General features: G+C 44.8%; 2 protein-coding genes across 5 annotated transcripts in view; one reads left to right on the forward strand and one right to left on the reverse strand.

Moving 5' to 3' along the window:
• Positions 1–15,781, reverse strand: part of Cryzl1 (crystallin zeta like 1) — a 44,588-nt gene extending 28,807 nt beyond the window's left edge. Inside the window, exons 1-3 of the mRNA XM_034515705.2 lie at positions 15,633–15,781; positions 3,599–3,670; positions 927–1,004 (exon numbers count right to left, since the gene is read on the reverse strand). Coding sequence (XP_034371596.1) covers positions 927–1,004; positions 3,599–3,664 — 144 coding nt within the window. The 5' untranslated portion in view covers positions 3,665–3,670; positions 15,633–15,781. The remainder of the gene's footprint in view (positions 1–926; positions 1,005–3,598; positions 3,671–15,632) is intronic.
• A 598-nt stretch (positions 15,782–16,379) lies between these two features.
• Itsn1 (intersectin 1) overlaps positions 16,380–22,355 on the forward strand; it is a 181,309-nt gene continuing 175,333 nt past the window's right edge. Inside the window, exon 1 of one of the 4 annotated variants that reach the window (XM_034514696.2) lies at positions 16,380–16,650. The gene's annotated coding sequence lies outside the window, so the exon portion shown is untranslated. Of the gene's footprint in view, positions 16,651–18,167; positions 18,189–22,355 lie in introns of those variants that run through there. The other 3 variants (XM_034514698.2, XM_076943156.1, XM_076943158.1) reach the window with 3 other exon arrangements.

Consider the following 22,355-nt stretch of genomic DNA (forward strand, 5'->3'; position numbering starts at 1 on the left):
CATTTGAGCCCTGAAAGATGGACTAGAGACAACCATGCTTGCACTGTGATCTCAGGCTGCAACCCATCAAATCTGGGTTAAAATAAGTGTCAGTTGTTCAGTCAAAAGACCAAACAAGACCCACAGTCAAACAACAACCATCCCCCCAACCCAAAACAAAAACAGGAGGATAATCTGATGTGGGGTTAAATACACCTATAATCCCAGTACCTAGGAAACTGAGTCAGGAGGACCATGAGTTTAGGGTCACCCTGGGCTACATAGTGAGATCTTGTCTGACAACAAAACCTGAGAATACTTATCAAGGTGCATTTAACTATTTGACATTATTAACTTATGGCACATTTATTTACTTATGCTTATTAATTGTTTCCTTGTTTTTAAGACGAGGTCTCACTCTGGGTCCTTTCTCACTTGGGACTTGCTGTGTAGACCAGACCTCAGACTCTCAGAAGCTGGTGCCAACAGGGTGCTGGGTTTAAAAGTATGTGCCACCACACCTCACCAAAACCACATGTTTTATGGCCAATAATAAAGATAACTGTGGGTGATATGAGACTGGTGACAAGTGTTTGTGAGACAGAGAAATGACAAGAATACAAATCATAGCTAAAAAATGTTAACTAGAAACACATACAACTCAGTGGTCATTAAACTGTTTCTACTTTCTATTTTTATTGTATTTATGAAGGTAATTTCTTCCTTGACATACAAGACTTAATAATAGAAGTTTTCAGACTCCTCCAAAATAAATTTTATAAAATTATTTCCATATAATGATTTAAAACACAAATCAGATCACTTACCTCAATGTAAAACTATTCAAGTTCAGTTCGTCTAAGTAATTTTTTGGCACTTGGCCATCAGTCACCATCAGACACTAAACACCCTGTGACACCCTTATTCCCCTTTCTGAGGACCGGTACCTTTGTGTTTATGTGGCTCAGGGCACAAGCTTTGACTTGAACTCTCACAAAGTTATCCTCTGTAACAGGGACATTTTCCTAGAACCAAATGACAGAAGCTCGTGTTACACATCCTGTGAGACCATGTGTTCATCTTGTGAAAATGTCCACATAGAACTGAGAACATAAAACGGATGCCAGGTCTCGTGAGCATCCTAAGTCTAAAAGGTACAAATAAATAAATATTAGATACAAATTAGATAAAATATTAGATAAAAATTAGATACAAATAAATATCTAATAGTATATGATAATAAAAAGAGAAAGAAAAACTAGGGGTTGCAATTTTTAAAAGTGTTCCTATCTTTATTTTAGAAGCACTCAAACGCCAGCGCAGACGCTGTGCACACAGACTCTGCATCATAATCCAGAACAGCAGACACTGTATTTTAACTTAAATACTTCAAGCAGTCAGATCATCACAGTACATACAAAAACAGCTTTTACTAAAACTTGGAATTTCAGTAAGGCAACCAAGGCAAAACTGAAGCATTCAGAGCCATCCGACTAAATGATTAATATAACATCACTTCTCCTGAGCATCTGTATTCCAGACCATGAACTGAAGCATGTCCCTGAGTGACACGAGGACATATCCTGCCCACGGCTCATAACCCACCACGGGGATCACTGTGCTTTATTTACCACACACAGCATCCTGGGAGCACTTCTGCTAGATCTCCAATTTTCTTTTCTTTTTTTTTTTTTTTTTAAAGAATTATTTATTTACTTTATGTCTATGTGAACACTGTAGTTGTCTCCAAACATACCAAGAGGTCATCAGACCCCATTACAGATGGTTGTGACCCACCATGTGGTTGCTGGGAATTGAACTCAGGACCTCTGGAAGAGCAGTCATTACTGTTAACCACTGAGCCATCTCTCCAGCCCCCGATCTCAAATTTTCTGTTTAGTGATATAGATGAAGGCATTAAATATTGATGAATTTGTTAATTATACCTGGAGACGTGTTTTACTGGGATGCAGCCAAGCCTGAGGTTCTCTTTCCGACTGCAGTGGTAGGAGGTTAGCTGACTGACACTTGGACCCACAGAACCTGCTTCTATCCTGAAGCCCACAGGGAGATGATCTGGCTTGATGTAAACCTTTCTACCAATCACCACTAAGTTGCTAAAAGCTTAACAAGTAAGGTAAGTCTAGGAAACTCCTATTTTTTTTTTTTTTTTTTTTTTTTTTTGTAGAAAATAAGGCTTTTCTCTCTTATTTAATAACACAGACATTCCCATCATATGGCCACAGTCTGAAAACTCGCTTCTGCACAGTGCTCACAGTGAGGTCTCCTTGCTGCGGGGGATCTGTGGATGCTACACGAGCTTGTGCTCCTGAGCTCCATCCGTTTACTTGGGTTCGCTGGGTACCACATGGGCTCGGAGTTTGCTCTCACTTCCCAGTACCTTTCACAGCACAACCAATTCAGCAACTCCTCTTAAAGAGCACGTTATTTAAGAATATTACGTGCATATGTGACTTTTGTGCACATGAGTGCAGTGTCCACAGAGGCCAGAGAGAGCGCCAGATCCTCTGGAGCTGGACTCCTGGGTAGTTGTGAGCCACCTGGCATGGGTGCTGGGACCCAAACTTGGGTCCTCAGCCCTGTAGCAGCTCCTTGAAGACTACGATCACATTACAACAGAGCCACCACTGTCACAAAATGTCAAGGGGAACAATACGGGGAGGCTGGCTGCAGCTCTTCTCATTTAGTTCCGCCTAACACATGACACATGTCACAGTGAGTCTGGGGGCCATGGATGGCTCTAACAGGCAAAGGTGCTTGCCCCACAAACCTGGCAACCTGAGCTTGGTTCCTGGGACCAATATAAAGGTAAAAGAATAGAATCGAGTCCAAACAGTGTGTCATGGACTATGTACCGCCTGCCCCCTCCCCTTCTATATCACATGAAAAAGGGAGGAATTATAGAAGACTCTGTGTCTCTTTCAGATACACACAGACACACATAGACACACATATATGTACACTCACAAGCCACATACACATAGACACACACACATACACTTTCAAGATACCCATACATACACACACATATACACACATACACACTCACAAGCTGCATACACATAGATAACACAACAGACACACACACATAGACACACATATACATTCACAAGCCACACACACACACACACACAAACACAAAGACATACACTTTTGTTAGTGGGTCATTACTGCTATAGCTAGTGCTAATACTGTTAACTTGACAAAACAGAACTGCTTGGGAGACAGGCTTCTGAGTGAGCCTGTGGGGAGCTGTCTTGATGGCATTTAGTGAGATGGAAAGACTGGCCCACAGCAGGTGGCGCCATTCTATCGCTGGGTCCTGTGTGTGTGAGAAAGCTGGGCAGCAGCATGCACTCATCTCTTGCTCTCTGAATACCATATGACAAGCTATCATGTGACGCCATGTGACAAGCTGCTTCATGCCCCAGCAACTGTGACTTCCCTGTCACAGTGGACTTTAGCCTGGAACTGAGAGATAAGAACTTTCTCCCTCAAGTTACTTTTGCCTGAGCATTTTCTCTTAGCAGTCAAAACCAAACAAAAGCAATTACATATGGAAAGACAATATTTTATCTCAATAAATAATTATTCTTACCTTTTCTTGAAATACAAATGTTACTTCTTCATTTGTAGAACTCTGTTGAAAATATAAGCCTTTCATAGTTACCTATACAAACAAAAAAGATACAAGATTTAAAAAAAAAAAAAAGTCTTCTTGAGGGCTGGAGCACTTTCTGCTCTTTCAGGGGATCCAGATTCAATTCCTAGCACCCACGTGGTGGTCCACAACCATCTCTAACTCCAGCTTCAGGCAATCTGAGGCCTTCTTCTGGCCTTGGGCACTAGGCATGCACATGGTACACATACAGGTAAAACACCCGGACACACAAAGCAAAAATCTAAGTAAAATTTAAAAACTAAAAATAGTAACAATGAGGTCTGTTTATTAAATGAAAGTAAACTGGAAAAGTCATCCAGACATGGAGGAAAAGGTGACCCTCAAGCACGTACATTCAGACAGTAATCAAACAGGAGACTACATCAGAAGTGCTGGTGCTTGCCTGGGATCCCAGCACCATGGTGCAAGCGGCTGGGTGATCCAAAGTTGAAGGCTAACCTGGGCTCTCACAAATGTCATTAAGAGAGGAGATAAAGGTAGACAGAGATGGACTAGGATCAACACCCAAGCTGTCACAGGAGCTTTCTGAAGGGTCAGGTTTCAGGCATGGTGGCACAAGCTAGATCCTGCATTCAGTAAGCTGAGGGAGAAATGCAAGTTTGAAGCTAGCCTGGATGAGATAGATAGACTCTGTCTAAAAAGAAGAGGGGAAGAGGGCAGTTAAGAGCACTGGCTGCTCCTCCAGAGGTCCTGAGTTCGATTTCCAGCACCCACATGGTGGCTCACAACCAACTGTAATGGGATCTGATGCCCTCTTCCGGTGTGTCTGAAGTCAGCAACAGTGTCATATACATAAAATAAATAAATCTTGAAAAAGAAAGAAAAAAAGGGGGTGAGGGAGGATTTCTATTTCCTATTCTGTAAAAAAATATTGTGTGTATTTAAAAGAGATCAACAAAAATGCCTTACAAGGGCCACACAAGCCAGCCAAAAGTGTTCAAAGGTAATCTAAAGCTTTCAACAACCAAGAACAGAAGAGTAGAACTGTGGTCTGGATGCTGACGGGGATTCTTGTTTTTCTAATCCCACTGTATAGCGAATGCTGACCTCACACGCAGACTCCCTGTGCCTCTGCCTCCTAAGGGTAGGGATTACAGAGGGGCCGTGTCCAAACCCTCTAAGCCTTTCTAGTATTTATTTTTTAATGAAATGTTTTTAGATTGATTTATGTGTATGAGTGTTGTGCTCGCACATGTGCATGTGTACAATCTGTGTGCCTTGTCCCTGAAAAGGTAGAGAGGAGTCCTGAGGGGAGCCTCCGATGGCTGTGAGCCACCATGTGGGTGCTGGGAACAAAACAGGGTCCCCTGAAAGAGCAGCCATTGCTCTTCACTGCTGAGCCACCTCCTAAGCACCCCCTTTAAATATTTTTTTTGGTTTGGATAGACATGTGTGGTATATACTTCTTCTGTGTAAGGATAGACATGCATATGTGTGCACATATTTAGAGGCCAGAGGCTGACATTGCTGCTTCTTTTCCTCTCCATCGTATTTATATTTTGGAGTCAGAGTCTCGCTATAAAGCTTTGGCTGGCTTTGAATGCACAGATCTACTAGCTTCTCCTTGATGAGTGCTAGGATTAGAGGTTTGAACTATCATGCCCAGCCATATTATTTTTTGAAACAGGGTCTCTCATCAAACCTAGAGCTCGCCAATTCATCTAGACTGAGCCAATGAACATCCTTGTGCTGAATACATTACAGAGGAACCTCAATTAAGAAGATGTCTCCATGGGCTGCTGAGATGGCTCAGAGGTTAAGAGCATTGACTGCTCTTCCGGAGGTCATGAGTTCAAATCCCAGCAACCACATGGTGGCTCACAACCATCTCATAATGAGATCTGATGCCCTCTTATAGGGTGTCCGAAGACAGCTACAGAGTACTTACATATAATAAATTAAAAAAAAAAAAAAAGAAGAAGATGCCTCCATAAGATCGGGCTGTAGGCAGGCCTGCAGGGCATTTTCTTAATTAGTGATCCATGGGGCAGGCCCCAGCCATTGTGGGTGATGTCATCTCTGGGTTGGTGGTCCTGGGATCTATAAAAAAGCAGGCTGAGCAAGCCATGGATAGCAAGCCAATAAGGGGCACCCTTCCATGGCCTCTGCATCAGCTCCTGCCTTCAGGTTCCTGCCCTGCTTGAAATCTTCAGTGGTGGACTGTGGTATACAAATGTAAGCCAGAAGATAAACCCTTTCCTTCCCAAGTTTCTTTTGGTCATGGTGTTTCATAACAGCAATAGTAACCCTGACTAAGATACCCACTGTAGCTCTCCTGTCTCTGTCTCCCTGGGACTGGAATGACAAGTGTGGCTATGACGAGCTTATTTTTAACATTCATGTTGAGAATCCAAAGAAGCACCTCACTGCCGAGCCCCAGGTGCTCTATAGTTCCTCCCTTTGTATGTGATGTGGTATGTGTACATGCATGCGTGTGTGTGTGTGCGTGTGTGTGTGTGTGTGTGTGTGTGTGTGTTGTGTGTCCAGAGGATGGCATTGGGTATCTTCCTCAGTAGGTCTTATCATCTTATATATTGAGACCAGGTCTCTCACTTGAATCCCATTGGCCTGGCCTAGACAGCTAGTTTGCTCTGAGATTCAGGCTGGCTGCTGTACACAGCATTCTGAGGGTTAGGGCCCTAGATTTCAGTCCTTGCCCTGGGAGGGCACAATCTTTACCCACTGAGCACTCTCCCCAGTCTTTAAGACAGGTGTTTCCAGCTGTTGATACCCTGGGAAGTTCTTAAAGTAACTTTAAGGATCTCACAATTCTTTGTTGTTGTTCTTGTTTTAAAAAGTTATTTATTTGTTTTATGTATATGAACACTCTGTAGCTGCCTTCAGACACATGAGAAGAGGGCATCAGACCCCATCAGATCCCATTACAGATGGTTGTGAGCCACCATGTGGGTGCTGGGAATTGAACTCAGGACCTTTGGAAGAACAGTTGGTGCTCTTAACCTCTGAGCCATCTCTCCAGCCCCTCTTTGTTGTTTTTTAAACTGCATCCCAAGTGGGCCCAGAACTCGCTGTAGCCTGGAATGGCTTTGAGTTCCCAGGAGTTCCACTGGCTTGGCTTCCAGAGTAGTAGGAGACAGGTATGACCCACCATACCTAGACTGTTTAATTTTCCAAATTGTAAACTTTACAGCAATACAGACAGGCGTGTGCAGACCCTTAGGGTAGATAGAGCTCATGCAGTGGGGAGTGAATGTGTTCATGTCCCAACAGGAGCTACACCCCAGCATCTGAAGCTCTAAGTGCCTATCAGGTTATGACCTTGCTTTCCCTAAGGATATTTTAACAGACTAGCTTCCCTTGCAGTACACAGAAATGAGATCGATCATGCGGCTTCATCTTTACTTTGTTTCTCTCAGTGTGACAGCTGAGGTCTATCTACGCTTTCTCATTGCTGTACATTACTTCAGGGTAGCATCCACGTGTGAAAAGTTTACAGCTTGTTGCTGACAACAGTCATGTTCAGAACATTTCTGTACATTCTTTTTTGCATGTATTGAATGGATGAGAAAGCGGCATGCACCTCCATCCACCTAGCAGGGAGGCAACGGACGCCAAAGAGACTGAATCTTAAGGGATTGAGAGCCACTAAGCTCACAGTACCAGCTGGGCTGGAGCTTGACAGTCGTCACTTAGAACTGTCACAAGATTAATTGTTCTCCTGAGCTGCTGATATGATACACTCACCCAGAGGTACAATACTTTCTCCTGTGGGACTGACTGCTCAATACTTGCTGATAGATCTGTTGTTTTAATCTGAAGGTCCCAAAGCCCCCACTTTCCCCCCCCAAAAAAAACCAACAAAAAGTGGAGTACCTTCTTTATAGATTACTAGAATTTCTGAGTTCACAAAAGCAGCTCTCAAGCCAAGTATGAGTCCTCTGTACAAGAGGCCCAGCGACCTGCATAGCTCTCATGCCCATGAACCAGCTCTGGATGCTGGGACCTCTGTGGACCTGAATGGAACTCTATATGAGAGTTATACTGAGTAGCTAACTACTAGTTACTGCTCTCTAGGATGAGAAAATCAAATGCAGAAAATAACCACAAACACACCTCTAAGACATGGAATTATGAAGTTTGTCCACAGTGCATAAAGACCATGAAAACCATGGCTAACAGCAGGCCTTTATCAGCATCTGTGTGTGTGCCTGTGTGCATGCGTGTGTGCGCATGTATGCATGTGTGTGTGCATGCATGCATGTGTATGTGCGCCTGTGTGTGTGTGTGTGCGCGCGCGCGTGCATTCGTGTGTGTGTGTGTGTGTGTGTGTGTGTGTGTGTGTGCGCGCGCACGCGCGCGCGCGCACGCGCATGTGTGTTGGACAGTGCGGGGAGAAGAACTTACACAGGCACAGCACACATCTCCCACCCATGTGTTTCAGCTTCCGCCCGGCTTTCTAGGCTAAGTGCATATTGCTGTTCTACCTTATTCCACCCACAGCGTCTCAGCACAAACCCGTCTGATCGAGTCAGTGTGACTTAGCACCATTCGTCGGCCCTACTGCAGTGTTTCCAGGCACAGCACAATCCTTCAGAGTGCACTGCACTAATCCACTGATGTGCTGGTGTACACATTCCAGATCCTTCCTCCTCTGCACATCCTCACAACGGGAGGAGTGCACCCACCTCCACAGTCCTAGGTCACCCTAGATGGGTAGGAGTGTGCCCCACCTGCTCACACTCCTAGGTCACCGTAAGTGAGAGAAGCACACCCCACTGGCTCCACACTCCTAGGTCAGCTTACTTACTAACAAGTGAGCTTCCCCAGCCAGCGCTTAGGCACATTAATTCCTTCCCTATGCTTTGGCTTATTTGTTTTGAGGCAGGGTCTTGATTTGTAGCCTTGCCTGGCCTTGAACTCTAGATCCTTCTGGCTGCCTCTATGTACTGGGATTACACGTGTGTAGCACATGCCCAGTGATATTCATTATTACAAAAACAAAGCTCTGCTCCTATTTAGTCTTGAGGTGTTGCCTTTTATCCAAGTAAAATTCTATACTAACATCTTGAGTTCAAAACAGTTCCCTTTGTGGTTCTAGAAGTTACTGTTTTCTCTGCCTATTGAATCTTAACATGTGGCCTGGGTCAACAATGTACTAGTTTCAAAGACCTGGGAGACAATTCCGTACTCCCTAGAATCTGAGAGAGAGAGAGAGAGAGAGAGAGAGAGAGAGAGAGAGACAGAGAGAGAGACAGAGAGACAGAGAGACAGAGAGACAGACAGAGAGAGAGACAGAGAGAGACAGGTAAGGATTAATCTAATTAACAATTGTATGGGTTCAAAACTATTCTCCAAGCTACAACATAAAGAAAAAAAGTGTTTAAAAATACTTTCTTTTTGTTATAATTTGTGTGTTTGTGTGTCTTCAGGATGGCTCAACAGGTCATGGCACCTGCTGTCAAGTGTGACAACCCAAGCTCAGTCCTACAGTCCCCAAGGTAGGAGAGAGCTGACTCTCCTCAGCTGGCTTCTGACCTGCACAAGCACATCTGCATGTCTACACACCACAGGGAAATAAATAAAAATGTGGGTGAAGGCCTGCGCAGGACAGAAGAGGGGGCTGGAAGAGGATGCTGGATCCTCAGGGCTGGAGGAGGCTTTGGGAGGCACCTGATGTGCTGGGAAAGCACCTCGGGTCCTCGGAAGACCAGTGCACACTCTCCAGAGCTGACCTCTCTAGAAAGGGCAGCTTGACTTATCTATTTATTTACTTCAAAAGTAGAGATAAGAAAATCAAGATCAGGAAATAGTATTTGATTTACAATTCTACCACGCTTTCTGCCCCCTCATAAAAATAGGAATTCTGAGCCTTTAGCACTAAAAGTATTGTAGAATGGGGGACAGTCAAGGCCCACGTGGCTTCTTAGGCACTGGCCTGGGTTAACAAAAGACTTAAATTCACTAATAAAATTTTTAAAGAACTTAAAGACATTTGCACATAGACAATAACCAGACATTTGATAAAATTAGAAATTAAAGTTGAGGATGTACCCTCTCATTTCTAAGAATGTTATATAATTTGAAAAATTATATGACCCGATATAAACTTTGCTACAAAAAAGTGCTATATAATTTATGTATTTATTTGCAGTGCTGGGGATTGAACCCAGGGCCTCATCAATGTTACACAAGTGTGGTACTACTGAGCACATCCCTAACACTACAGTTCAAACTTTGTATGTACTTTTGTCTAAGAGTCTCTGTAGCCTTAGCTGGCCTCAAACTCCTGATCTACCACATCTAGCTTATAAACCTTTTCAGTGACATCAAACATGTTTAGAAAGGTAAAATGGGGGCTGGAGGGATGGCTCAGTGGTTAAGCACACTGGCTGCTCTTGAAGAGGACCCAAGGTCAATGCCCAGTGTCCATGTATCCTGAGGCTCACAACTGTCTGTGACACAAGTTGTAGAGGATCGATCTAGTGCTCTCCAAAGACTCAGACCTACATTCAGGCAAAGCACCCAGACACATAAAATAATAATTTAACAAAGATTTTCAAAGGTAGGTAGGCTGAGATGTATTGTGAGAAACACACAGATTTGACAGTTTTACAAGTAAATCAGAGCTGAAAACAAAACTGAGGATCATGTTAGCAATATTTTAAGTGTTTATAAAGCCATGTATTAGACATGCTAAATCTGCAGAAAATTAGGAAGGATGTTGACTTAAGATTCAGCTGTGCAAACAGAAGGATACCTTGGCATACACTAAGCACCCAGTGTTAAGTCCTAGTACTTAATAAAGGCAGGCCTCTGCCAGGGGATTTCTCCAGAGCCAAGGGAAAGCGATTTCAGACGGCGTCATTTGTGTTGTAGCAGCAACAAGAACTACAATGGCTCACCTCTTGCTTCACTCGACTCCCCAAGGAGCTCCTCTATTAATGACTGTAAAGAAACCTCTGCACATTAGGCCTTACCTACACTTTCAGGATGGAAGCACCCTTCAAAGCCAACAGATGCAGAAGTGGGTGTCCATTACAGGATGGGCAGAGATGAGCTGGCAGAGGTGTCATCCTGGACACATCATAGAAAGTCCGGCACAGAATGTGTTGTTATAAAACTTAACAAAAAACAGTGGTTTTTTTTTTTCAGACAGGGTCTCTCTACGTAGCCCTGGCTGGCCTGGAACTCACAAAGATCTGCCTGCCTCTATTTCCAGAATGCCTGGATTATAGGTGTGCACTACCACATTTGGCAAGACTTACTTCTTGCAATTCTTAATTTATGTAAGTGTGAATGACTGTGTGAAAGTATGCCACTTGTAAGCAGTGCCTACAGAGGCCAGAAGAGGGCGCTGGATACCCTAGGATTGGAATTACATATGGCTGTGACTTGCCATGTAGGTGCTATAAACTGAACCCAGGGTTCTCAGAAGAGCAGTCAGTGCACTTAACCACTGAGCTGTCTCTCCGGCCCCCTATAAGAACGTTTCGTTTGCGGGCAGTGGTGGCACACGCCTTTAATCCCATCACTTGGGAGGCAGAGGCAGGCGGATTTCTGAGTTCAAGGCCAGCCTGGTCTACAGAGTGAGTACCAGGCCAGCCAGGGCTACACAGAGAAATCCTGTCTCGAAAAACCAAAAAAAAAAAAAAAAAAAAAAAAAAAAAAAAAAGACAAAGTCTAGCTGTGCAGCCCTAAATGAACTGATATTCACTATGTTAACCAGGTTGGACTTGAACTTGCAAAGAGCTTCCTGTGTGCCTGACTTTAATATGAAATTTAGAAAAATAAAAATGAAGTGGTCCTTATTCCTAGAAGTGGTATTCCAGTACCAGGTGAGTGTGACAGGGGACCAGATGGCTTTTAAAGTCTCTTGTAATAATGACAATTTCTTTCATTATTATTTTTTGAAAGGGTAGCCCAGGCTAGTTCCAAACTTGCTACATAGCCAAGAATGATCTTGAATTCCTGTATCACAAGCCTTCATCTCCCAAGTGCTGGGACAGGTATGTGCCATCCACAGGCCAACAATCTGCAGCTCCACGAATAACATCAAGCTAATACTTGACTGCCTTTATACATTGTGGCACAATTCCTACATTTTATGCACCTTGAGAAATAAAGATTGCCAGAGAGGCAGAAAAGGTGTAAGTTACACAAGCAGATAGCATGGTTTAGAGATGTCAAACTGTTGCTTTATCTATCAAGAAGTTTCCAACAGGTGCCTGTTGAGCAAGGAGACACCCATCAAACACCTGTTCTTTAAATCACAAAAGAAAAATTAATACTTTCTCCCACCCTCCTCCTGAGAGCTATGGTCTATTAAGTTGATTTTCACTTCAGAGTGTACGGCCTCAGGGCTGGAGAGGTGGCTCAGTGGTTAAAAGCACTGACTGCTCTTCTGGAGGACTTGGGTTCAATTCCCAGCACCCATGTGGTGGCTCACAACCATTTCTGATTCTAGTTCTAAGGGAACCAGATGCTCTCTTTTGGCGTCCGAGGGCACCCAACACAAATGTATATTTAAATACATGAGGGCAAAACACCCAGAAAAATAAAGTAATAAATAAATAAAATACATAAAATGTGGATCTCCTAGGATTGGAGCTACATTTGGCCTGGACCTGTTCCTAGCACCTACATGGCAAGTTCCTACATGGTGGCAGGAACTGAACCCAGAGTTCTCAGAACGGTCAGTGCACTTAACCACTGAACTGTCTCTGGTCCCCTGTAAGAATGTTTTGCTCGTATATTTTAGATGATGAATATATATATATATATATATATATATATATATATATATATATATAATTTATTTATTTATTTTTTTTCGAGACAGGGTTTCTCTGTGTAGTTCTGGCTGTCCTGGAACTCACTCTATAGACCAGGCTGGCCTCGAACTCAGAAATCCGCCTGCCTCTACCTCCCAAGTGCTGGGATTAAAGGCGTGCGCTGCCACCGCTAGATGTCGAATATTTAAATGAGACAGTGCATTCTTAAATAAATTAAAATAAAAAATGCCTAGGATTTCTTACATCAGATGTTTCCCTGTCAATATCCTCGGGGTGGGAGTGGCTGGCTGGAAAGGAGGAGGGCCACTATCTCCAATACTGTTACTCAACATGCCATCTACTATGATACGATGCAGAGCAACAGAGACTTGTCATTTCCAATACTGTTACTCAACAAGCCATTTACTATGATACAATGCAGAGCAACAGAGACTTAACTTGTCACTTACCTTTCTAAATTGGGCTACCAGGGCCAAAGCCCAAAACCACATGATTGTGATAAATGGGGTCTTTCCATTAAGGTGGCCTGGTCATGTGACACTGGGACACTCCACATGGAGAGATGTGAGCATGGAGACAGTAATTGAGGATCTTCTCTATCTCTTAGCCTTCCCTCCTCTTGTCTGGTAAGAAAAATCTCCACCTATTAACATTACAGCAACCTGTAAATGGTGACCTGATTTGCCAGCTAATGATAGGGTCCTGAAGAAACATTTAGATATGAAATACAAATTATAATTTTGATTTTAGTATGTACTGAAGGTGAGAGAGGAGGCCTTTGGTGCTCCTCCCTCAGCTTAGTAGTCCACTTCCTTTCTTGGGAGTGTTATCTGTTTGTATTCCACGCTAACTCAGAAGGCATGAATTTTCCTTTGTCTTTCCTCCTGGTGGCTGCCAGGATTCTCACCTAACCTATACTATGCTTTCCTTCAAAACTCTAATAAAAATGTCCTTGAGCTTCCTTATGGGAAGACAAACTCAGAATTCAAAGAGGAAATAACCTCGTAAAGTATATTATATAAAAATGGAAGGAAATCACGTTGTGATACAGTTCTCAGCTCAGTGTTGTAGTAGGTCTGCAAAGGCTATCCAACAGTTAGCCAACAGTGCTGGGGAGGCTTAGGCCAGCCAGCCTGAACCATCTATTGAGACAGGAAGACTCTGCCACAAACACAACCAGGAGACACTGTGTCTGTAGCCCTTTGCTCTCTTTTACTACTTTGAGGCAGTCTCACTAAGTTGTCTAGGCTGGCCTTGAACTGCCAATCCACTGGGTGGGATTCCAGGCCTGCACCACTAGGGGGAAGACACTGTGATTTCAGAGTGAACCATTTCATTTTATGAGTTCTCAAGCTTCTCCCAGCCTCCTCCTTGAGGGAGGCACACAAATGAATCAAGAAAGACTCTTTCTGGTCCAGAGACTCAAGAATCTCCTTCAGGTTTTCACCTCTCTTCTTATTTGAGCAGCATGGAGAATTATAAAATTACCAACATATTTTACCAGAGATGCCAGGCAGCTTTATCTTTGTTTGTTTGAGATGAGGTCTCTCTATGAAGTCTGAGAACTTGCTATGTAGACCACAGTGGCCTTGAACTCATAGAGATCTGACTGCCCCTGCATCTTAAGCACTCACACACAAAGGTGTGCACCACCAGGCCTGGCCAGGCAGCTCCATCTTAATTTTTAAAAACCTTCAAAAAATGTGTATGCATAGGTGTTTTGCTTGCATGTCTGCCTGCATTCCACCTGTGTGCCCTGTCCTGTTGGAGATCAGAAGATCAGGGGGCTTCAGATCCCCTGGAACTAGAGTAACACAGATGGCTATGGTTGTGAGCCCTGATCCTCTGGGAGAGTGTCACGTGCTCCTATCCTGAGCCAGCTTTCCAGTCTCGGGCAGCTTGAGTTTACATGGAGAACACTGTTTCAAATGTGAACATCTCGTCTCCTTTTACATGCTGAAACAGAAGCGTGGATGAAATTAGTTGGAAAAGTCAGTAATAATTACACATTGCAGTGGCTGATGCCTAAGATTTAGACCTTCCAAGAGATAGGATCCCGCAATTGGATGCAGGATGCCTGCAGGAACTGATTATGGTATGCAACACACTCATGACAAAAGCTGGCTTTTATTAAATATTACTTTCCCTAGTATTTTTGTAAGCTCAGCCTCATATCTTGAAAGTAGTTCTGAACCTATGGAACAGAGCAGCAAAGGGATGGTCACTGGCAATCGAACGAGAAACACTGCTGAGTTTCTGCAAGGGTCTCTTGTAGCATCTGGACTTGTATAGTGGCTAATAGCCACAGGTGGCTACTAAGCACTTGAGAAGGTGTGCTGTGAGGGTAAAATGCACAACAGATCCATAGGGTTTAGTATTTAAAGAATACACTGTCTCATTTAATTTTTTTTAAGGTTGAAATAATATTTGGATAAGCTGGTTTAAAAGAAACAAAATTAATTTCATGAGGTCTCTTCACTGTCTAAATGTGGCTCCCAGGAAATCTAAAAGCACCCACGTGCCTAGAGCATCTGTCCAGGACAGTCAATGCAAAACTCAGCTATTGTGGATGGGCTTTACTTGGGAGCTTGTTTAAAATGTCCATACACAAAATATTCTTAAAAAACAAAAAACAAATGCAGGCCATCAGGTCCAAATCCAGAATCAGTATGTGTGCCTCCTCATGACCCTGGGATAATTCTTTAGTATGGCTCAAGTATGGAGAGCTCAATGAAGCAGGCAATTCCTGACCCAAGGCCCCATTACTGCGAACACCCACCCTTGCTTGCTTTAGGAAACCGCTTACTGGAAATGCAAAGAGGATAAAATATAAGAAGGGTGACAAGGGAAGTAGTAACGGAGATAACATTAGAAAGTGATAGGGAGAGGCTGGGGGCGGGGAGGATTCAACCCAGGAGAAAGGCAATTCTAGACCTTTGCCTACATAAACGCGGAGGATGAAGCAAAGATCAGTCTACAATCAAAACCTATCCAGGGTCAGGAATTGTCCGTCAAATCTAGTATTACCCGCCCCTCAGCGGCCTCAGCCAAGCTAGGCCTGAGCCAGAGCAGCTCTGAGGTCGGCGTGTGATGCGAAGCACCAATCTCCCCAGGGTTAGACAGCTCCTTCAGGCGTTTTTCCATCTTTCGCCCAAAGTCCCATTTCATGAGACACACATCGTTCTTCCCTGGCTCACCTGGCTCGGAGCAACCTCAACCGCCAGCGCCTTCGCCGCCGCCACCTTCCCAGTCCTTCTGCAGAGAGCCCGCCTTCTTGGGTCCAAACAGTACTGCCATTGGTCAGACTGCCCGTCACTACCGCAGGATGACCGATCTGGGGGAGGCTGTGACGAACGCCATAGCAACCGAACCCGGAACTACAACTCCCAGCATGCTCCTCCCCGTAGAGAGGCGAGTCACCGCCCCAGGGACCACCAATAAATGGGAGAAGTTGGGCGTTGCCGAGATGGGTTCCGTTTTATGCAAATTAGAGTAAAAGGCCACACCCTTCCTCATTCCAACCGTACCCCCTACCATCTTTCTTCAGTCTTTGTCTCTCTCGTCTTTCGTTCCCACGTTCTTTCTGCAAAACCTTCAATTTAGTTGGGTGGATCCTAGCTACTGTCGCACATAGAAAAGGAGCAAAGAACCAAACCGTGAAACAAAATCCCCTCAAGCAGAGACCAGAAACCTCTAGTTACGCCTTCATGGGACGAGACAAGGGATGGTAGAAAAAGGGGGTGCTTTTCCGAACCACTTAATTGGTTTATCTGGCTGCCACTCTGTACACCTCTATTTCCTTTGGCTCTTTTTTTTTTCCCACCCAGTGGGCGGAGTCAGGAGCGAGGGTGAAGGCGTGGTCTTTGCCGTCCGATTGGCAGGCGGTTATCCCCGCCCACCTATGGGTGGGGCGGAGGGCTGGCAGTGGGCGGAGGGGCGGCGGCGGAGGGAGATGAGGAGATAGGCGGGAGCCAGGGAGCGAAGGAGCGAAGGAGGGCGAGAGGAGTGGAGCGGCGCGGGGAGGGCGCGCAGCTTGGTTGCTCCGTAGTACGGAGGCTCGCAAGGGAGCATCCCGAGCGGGCTCCGGGACGGCCGGGAGGCAGGCGGGCGGGCGGGGATGGTGTGCGCGGCTGCGGACCCTGCGTTCCTCCGCGCGCCGTGCGGGCTGCACTGATTTGTGTGAGGGGCGGCCGCGCGCACCCGCCCGGAGATGAGGTGAGGAGCTGACGCGGGCGGCCTGGCGCGCGGGCGGGGGTCGGCGATGGCCGCCCGGGGTCGGGTCCAGCGGCCGGGCGCGCGTCCCCGCGGCCGCCGTCGCCGCTCTGCCTGGTCTTTCTCATCCTCCCGGGGGCGGCGGGGCGGGCGGGCCGCGGCGGTGGCGACCGCGGGACAGGCTCGGTTGAATGGGCGTCCGCAGCCACGGCCGGCGCTCCCGAGGGGGCATCGCGGCGGGCGGTCCTTCCACCGCTGACCCCTCTGCCCTCGGCGGCCGGAGGGTGGCGGGCCGGCCGGGCCTCCCGGGGATCCCGAGCTCGCGGGAGCCGCATCGCGCCGCCCGCGGGTGTCCCCGGCCTGGAGTCCCCGGCTCATCCTTTTTCTCTAGCGCCTGCTTGGAAGACCCTGTCAAGTGAAGGGCGGTCAATGCCGTTCGGGCCGAAGTGGTGCGGCCGGGGCTGGCTCTGATGGCATGTAACAGAAAGCGGCTCCCCTTGCAGCGGGCGCGCGTCCCCTGGTCGGCCGCTTCGCCCTCTTTGCGCACGCACTGACTCGGGTGTCTGCTGTAGACCCAGGGCACAATTGCGGTCCCTTCTTGGGGGGGACCAGGAAACGCAATCCGGATTCCCAGAAAAAAAGAAAAGCAAGGAGGAGCTGGCTGGACCTCCCTTCACTTCTGTTTGCCTTTGGTTGGAAGACAACTTCGCTGATCCTCTTGCCTACGAGCAGTCTATTGTTGTGATTCAGACTACAAGCTTTGCTTTTGAAGGGATAGATTAGTGGCTTCTTGCTGCAGCTTGAAGGTGTAGAGGTATTTGGTAGCATCTTGAATGTGAAAGTTTGCGACTTTGCCCTCATCACTGCTATTCGGAAAACAGAACCAACCTGGAAATGTAAATGCATGCAGACTCTGGCCAGATGCGGTTCTTTTGTGCTTATGTGTTTGGTATCTTTCTCTTGGTACTTCGTGGTCAGAAACACAGAGGATAAAAAGAGAGAGAGAGAGAGTCTGATAAATAGCATAGATATCGAAAGCACAGGAACAAGTGCCTGTGGAAAATATCAGTTCTATTTTCAGGGAGGCCGGTTTACTAATCCCGCTGAATTGATAGAGGAAGGCTCGCTCACGCTCACGGATTATGTAGTAGACTGGATGTGAGGGCAGGAGCCAGGGCCAGGAGCCCGCAGGCCAGCTGCTTGGCAGGGCACTTCTCTAAATGCTCCTAACTGGAGGAATGTATTTATTTGTTGGGATACTTTTATTTTCAGATGTTAACAGTGAAGAGTGCAGACGTTTCAACAACCGTTATGGTTACCATTTTTTGACACTTTTTTTTTTTTTCTTAAACTGGTTTGCTTGAAATGTTTTGTATGCCTGTGTGAGTTTTCTTATAACTTAAGGACTTCTAAAAAAAGAAACATCTTTCTGTAGGGGATACGTAAAGAACTCAGGAAATTATGAAGGATTTAAATGAAGAAGTGAAGGACGTTGATTTGGTGACAGGGCATGGATATTTCTACACACCTAAATAGCCAAAGTAAGGAGCCTCTCTGAGAGTACGTGTTTAAAAATTGGTATTTCAAAAAAAAAAAAAGAAAAAAAAAAAACCAAACCCAAAAGTGTCTATTATTGAAATTGCTGAGGATCGTGGTGCCACCACAAAACTATTATTATTCTGCCTGAGTAAGAGAGGACATGAGCACATTTGTAATGTACTTTGGAACCCTGTGGATTGTTCAGAAGCTGAGCGTTGTGAAATAGGGCATAAAATGAGTGGTGGCAAGTTAGTTCCCTGAAATGTTTGTCCCTCAGCATTTTCTTTCTTTCCTTTCCTTTTTTTTTTTTTTTTTTTTTTTTCTTTTTTCTGTTGACTAGCAGTTTCCTTTTCCCCTGGGCATTCTTTATCTTTTCCCCAAATACCTAGATTGAGACACACCCTTAAAACACTTGGAAGAGATTAAAAGGGAGGCCCTAGTAAATTCCTCTGCCCATGCTTTTTCTCCTTTGGTAATTGAACCAGGACTTGGAGCATCCCAAGTGTGTGGCCCACCTAGCGACATTTGAACCTGGGGCTCGTGGGCCTGGGCAAATGCTACAATCTCTAGTTTCTTCTCATCCTTTTAATTTGCTCAACTTGTGACTTATAGAAAATTAATTACATGGAGGTTGGGAGAGTAAAACTTCTCTTTTTAGTGACTCCCTCCTGAATGGCTCCTCTTACTGGTGTCCTCTGAGTCTGGCATTCAGATATCTTTACATCAGCTTAACAAGTTTCTGTCTCTCCACCTCAGAGTCAGACAATGGGAAGTAGTCAGTATTTTCAATACAGTTTCTAGGAATTTCTCCAGGCCAGAAAATTTGGAGAACCTTGGCAGTGTGCTTTTTTTCTTATTGAGTGTCTCCTAAGACTGTCTCTGAAGTGGATAGCAAGCATTTCAAGTGGCAGAAGTTTTACATGTTGTGATAAATGTTTCAGAAAAGCAGAGTTGATGGTGGTCTGCCTAGAACCTAAGCTAGTGCCCTTCGGATAGTTGCAGAGTGGTTGGGTGAGTCGAATTGCAGCAATCTCAGTGTTTTAGGTCTTCACCTGCCAAGTTAGTCACATCACAGAGTAGTCACAAGCGCTGTATCCTAGTCAGTTCCTCTAAGCTTGACCAGTATTCAAAGTACAGCCTTGCTGGGTGATGTGTTGGAAAGATGTCTAGCAAATGTTGCCCTAAGGACTTAAAAATTTAAAATAGTGTCTAATTATTTCACATATAATTTTATAAATGATGACATAAGAATCATTTCTAGAAAATATGGACAGTTGGTATACTTTCCAATTTGACTTTCATGATATATGACCTTTATTCCCCTTTTACAGATCCTACCACAGGGCCCTATAAATTGCAGATTTTATGTGGGTGGGTGCTAGCTAGATGTGGTGCCAAACTCTGGAGAATCTGGGACTTCACATATTGTTAATGACTTAGATGTAGTCATCAAACCTCTCAGTACCTCAGTTATCTTTGCTTAAAATGGGAAGAATGGTAGTGGAGTTTGTATACCTCTAAGTAGCCCAGGCTTGCCTCCAAGTGCTGAGATTCAAGCATGTGCCACTGTGACCTACACTTAAACACAGTCAGTTATTAAGTAGTAGTTCACATTGATGGAAAGAATTGGGGTGTACAATATATTTTGTGATCACTTTCATCTTAATTGTATACTTTAGAATAAATCTCAGTGAATTTAGAATGAATAGCTAATAGCTTTTGTATTTAAAAAAATCACATACAAATTGAAATACAGAAAAGTAAACACAAGGAAACCGGAGTCATACATTCCAGATCATTTTAGTGTTTGCATATGACTGTTTATGTACAGATTTTGGTACAAAAATGTGCATGTCTGTTTCCCTTCTTCCTTCTTCAAGGTCCTATCTAGCCTTGGCTAGCTGGGAGCTCACTACTAGATTGACCAGACTGGCTTCTAACTTACAATGATTTTTTCCCACCCTTGGCCTAAAAAGAACAGTTTTTAAACAATGCAGACCCCCCACCCCCCATCTCCCACATACACACATGAGGACTTGAATCGGGGTCTCATACAGGACCTGGGCCTCTATCACTGGCTTGTTTTCTTTTTCTTTTCATTCTTTTTCTCTCTGTCTCTGTCTCAGGGAGAGGGAATGTGACCAGGCAAGCGTCAGTCTTCCGCAGATCGTCTTGCCTCTGCTAACCTGGTATTGGGGCTCAAGCATATAACCAACCACCACAGATTTATTTTATAACTTGTTTTCTCAACATCTAAAAAAAATCCTTCCATGCCTATGATATCAACTTATTAGCTGGATAATGTGTCAGTTTATGGACTGGTGAGAATTTGGCCGATTTCTTAGACATTAGTGTGTCACTTTCCACCTTTGCTACCTGTGTTTCTGCTGTGGCCTCTAAAACATTTCTTTTTAGCTTATTTTTGAAATGTTATTAATTTTCAAAAAATTTTATGTAAATAGGTGTTTTTATCGCATATAATTTTTAAACCACGTGTATCACTGGTGATGGTGACCTGGGGAAGAAACACTACAAGTTAGAGGCCAGCCTCAAGCCCGGGAGCAGGAGGATGGAAGATCCCTAGGGCTTGCTGGCTAGAACAGCTCTAGTTTGAGCAGCAGACTGTCTCACAACGTCAGGCAGAAGAGCAATTGAGGAAAAGACATCCCAGTGCCAACCACGCACACCCACACGAGCAAATGTAGTCCACACACAGGTGCACACGCACACATACAACAAGGTTTCTTACAAAGCCTAGGTTTCTGGAAGTGGAATTACAGAGTCAAAAACTGCTAAAGTTTGTTTTTGGGTTTTTTTTTAATGCTATTCTTTCATGGTTTCAGACACATATGTAATATGTGATCTTATCCCTCATTGGCCTCCCTGCTCCTCATTCTCTTATTTCCAACAAGTCTCCCTCCAGCTTTTATGTATGTCTTTCTTTCTTTTTTTTTGGCAGGGTGAGGGTGGGAGTCAGGGTGCTGGGAGCACAGGTCCACTTAATTAGGGTTGTTTGCATGAGTGTGGACAGGAGGTTATGGGCAGCTTACCAGTGGCTTTGCCACTGAGGAATATGAGTTCCCTTTTCCCTTCCAGCCATTAACTTGTCAGTAGCTCCTCAGGGAGAAATGGGGCTTTTGAGCCCCAACTCTCTCCATGATGGAGTATTGATGGCACCAGCTTTGAGCAAGTAACTTCTATTGCTGGGAGTTGGTGGGTGCACCAGCCATGTCGTATCCCCAGGAAGCCTTTTATGGTGGTCCTTCCCACCCTCTGGCTCTGACAGTCTCTCTGCCCTGCAATGTTTGTGGAGCTCTGAGGGGGCAACAGATGTCCTGTATAGGTCGGAGCACTCAACAGTCACTTATTTTCAGCGCCTTGACCAATGTTGAGTTTATGTTATTGTGACTCACTGCAAAAAGAGGCATCTCCATCAAAGACTGAGGCAGTACTGTGTATGGGCATACAGGTCAAGGATCGGCAGTGTGTATTTCCAGTTTGCCATCTAGAAAAGTTATAGCAGTTTACATTCATCATGCTGTGGCAGTTCATCCCATGCTTCCCTTTGGAGTGAAACACAGTTTTGCTTGTAAGCGAGAAGAGCGGCTTGTTGGCACAGGCTTGTGTAGCAGTGGGGTATGGTGAGGCAGAGCATCCATGAACCTATAACAGTAGTAGCTGACATCCAGTTGTTCTGCGGCATTTCTATGCATTACCTTACTTAACTTTCGTAAACTCTATGACTGTGCCTTGGAATCTGAAGTTAGGTAGCTTAGCCAACAAGTAGCTTGGGAAACTTTTAGCCAGAGCCCCAAACTCTCGGCCTGTTTCATAGACACATTTTATGAGGTTTTTTTTTTTGTTTGTTTGGTTGGTTTTTTTGTTTTTGTTTTTTTTCCCCCTAGATCTCTGTTGTTTAGGCACTTAGAGATTTATTTACAAGCAATGGTGTGTGTGTGGGAGTGAGGTGTGTGTGTGTGGGGTTACTTGAGCTCCCCCTTGAGCTGTCCAGGTAAGCAGCTGCCTGGCAGTCATCCCTCATCTTTTAGTTTGCAGAGAGTTTCTTAAAAGTTCCTGGCATAAAAAACAGGATTAGAGCAACAGAGAAGGAGAATAAGACTTGAAAACACAGTGTTACTTGTATGGCCTATAGAAATGTGACCAGGGAG

This window comes from Arvicanthis niloticus, chromosome 12 (genome assembly GCF_011762505.2).
Source record: "Arvicanthis niloticus isolate mArvNil1 chromosome 12, mArvNil1.pat.X, whole genome shotgun sequence".
Taxonomy (NCBI): domain Eukaryota; kingdom Metazoa; phylum Chordata; class Mammalia; order Rodentia; family Muridae; genus Arvicanthis; species Arvicanthis niloticus.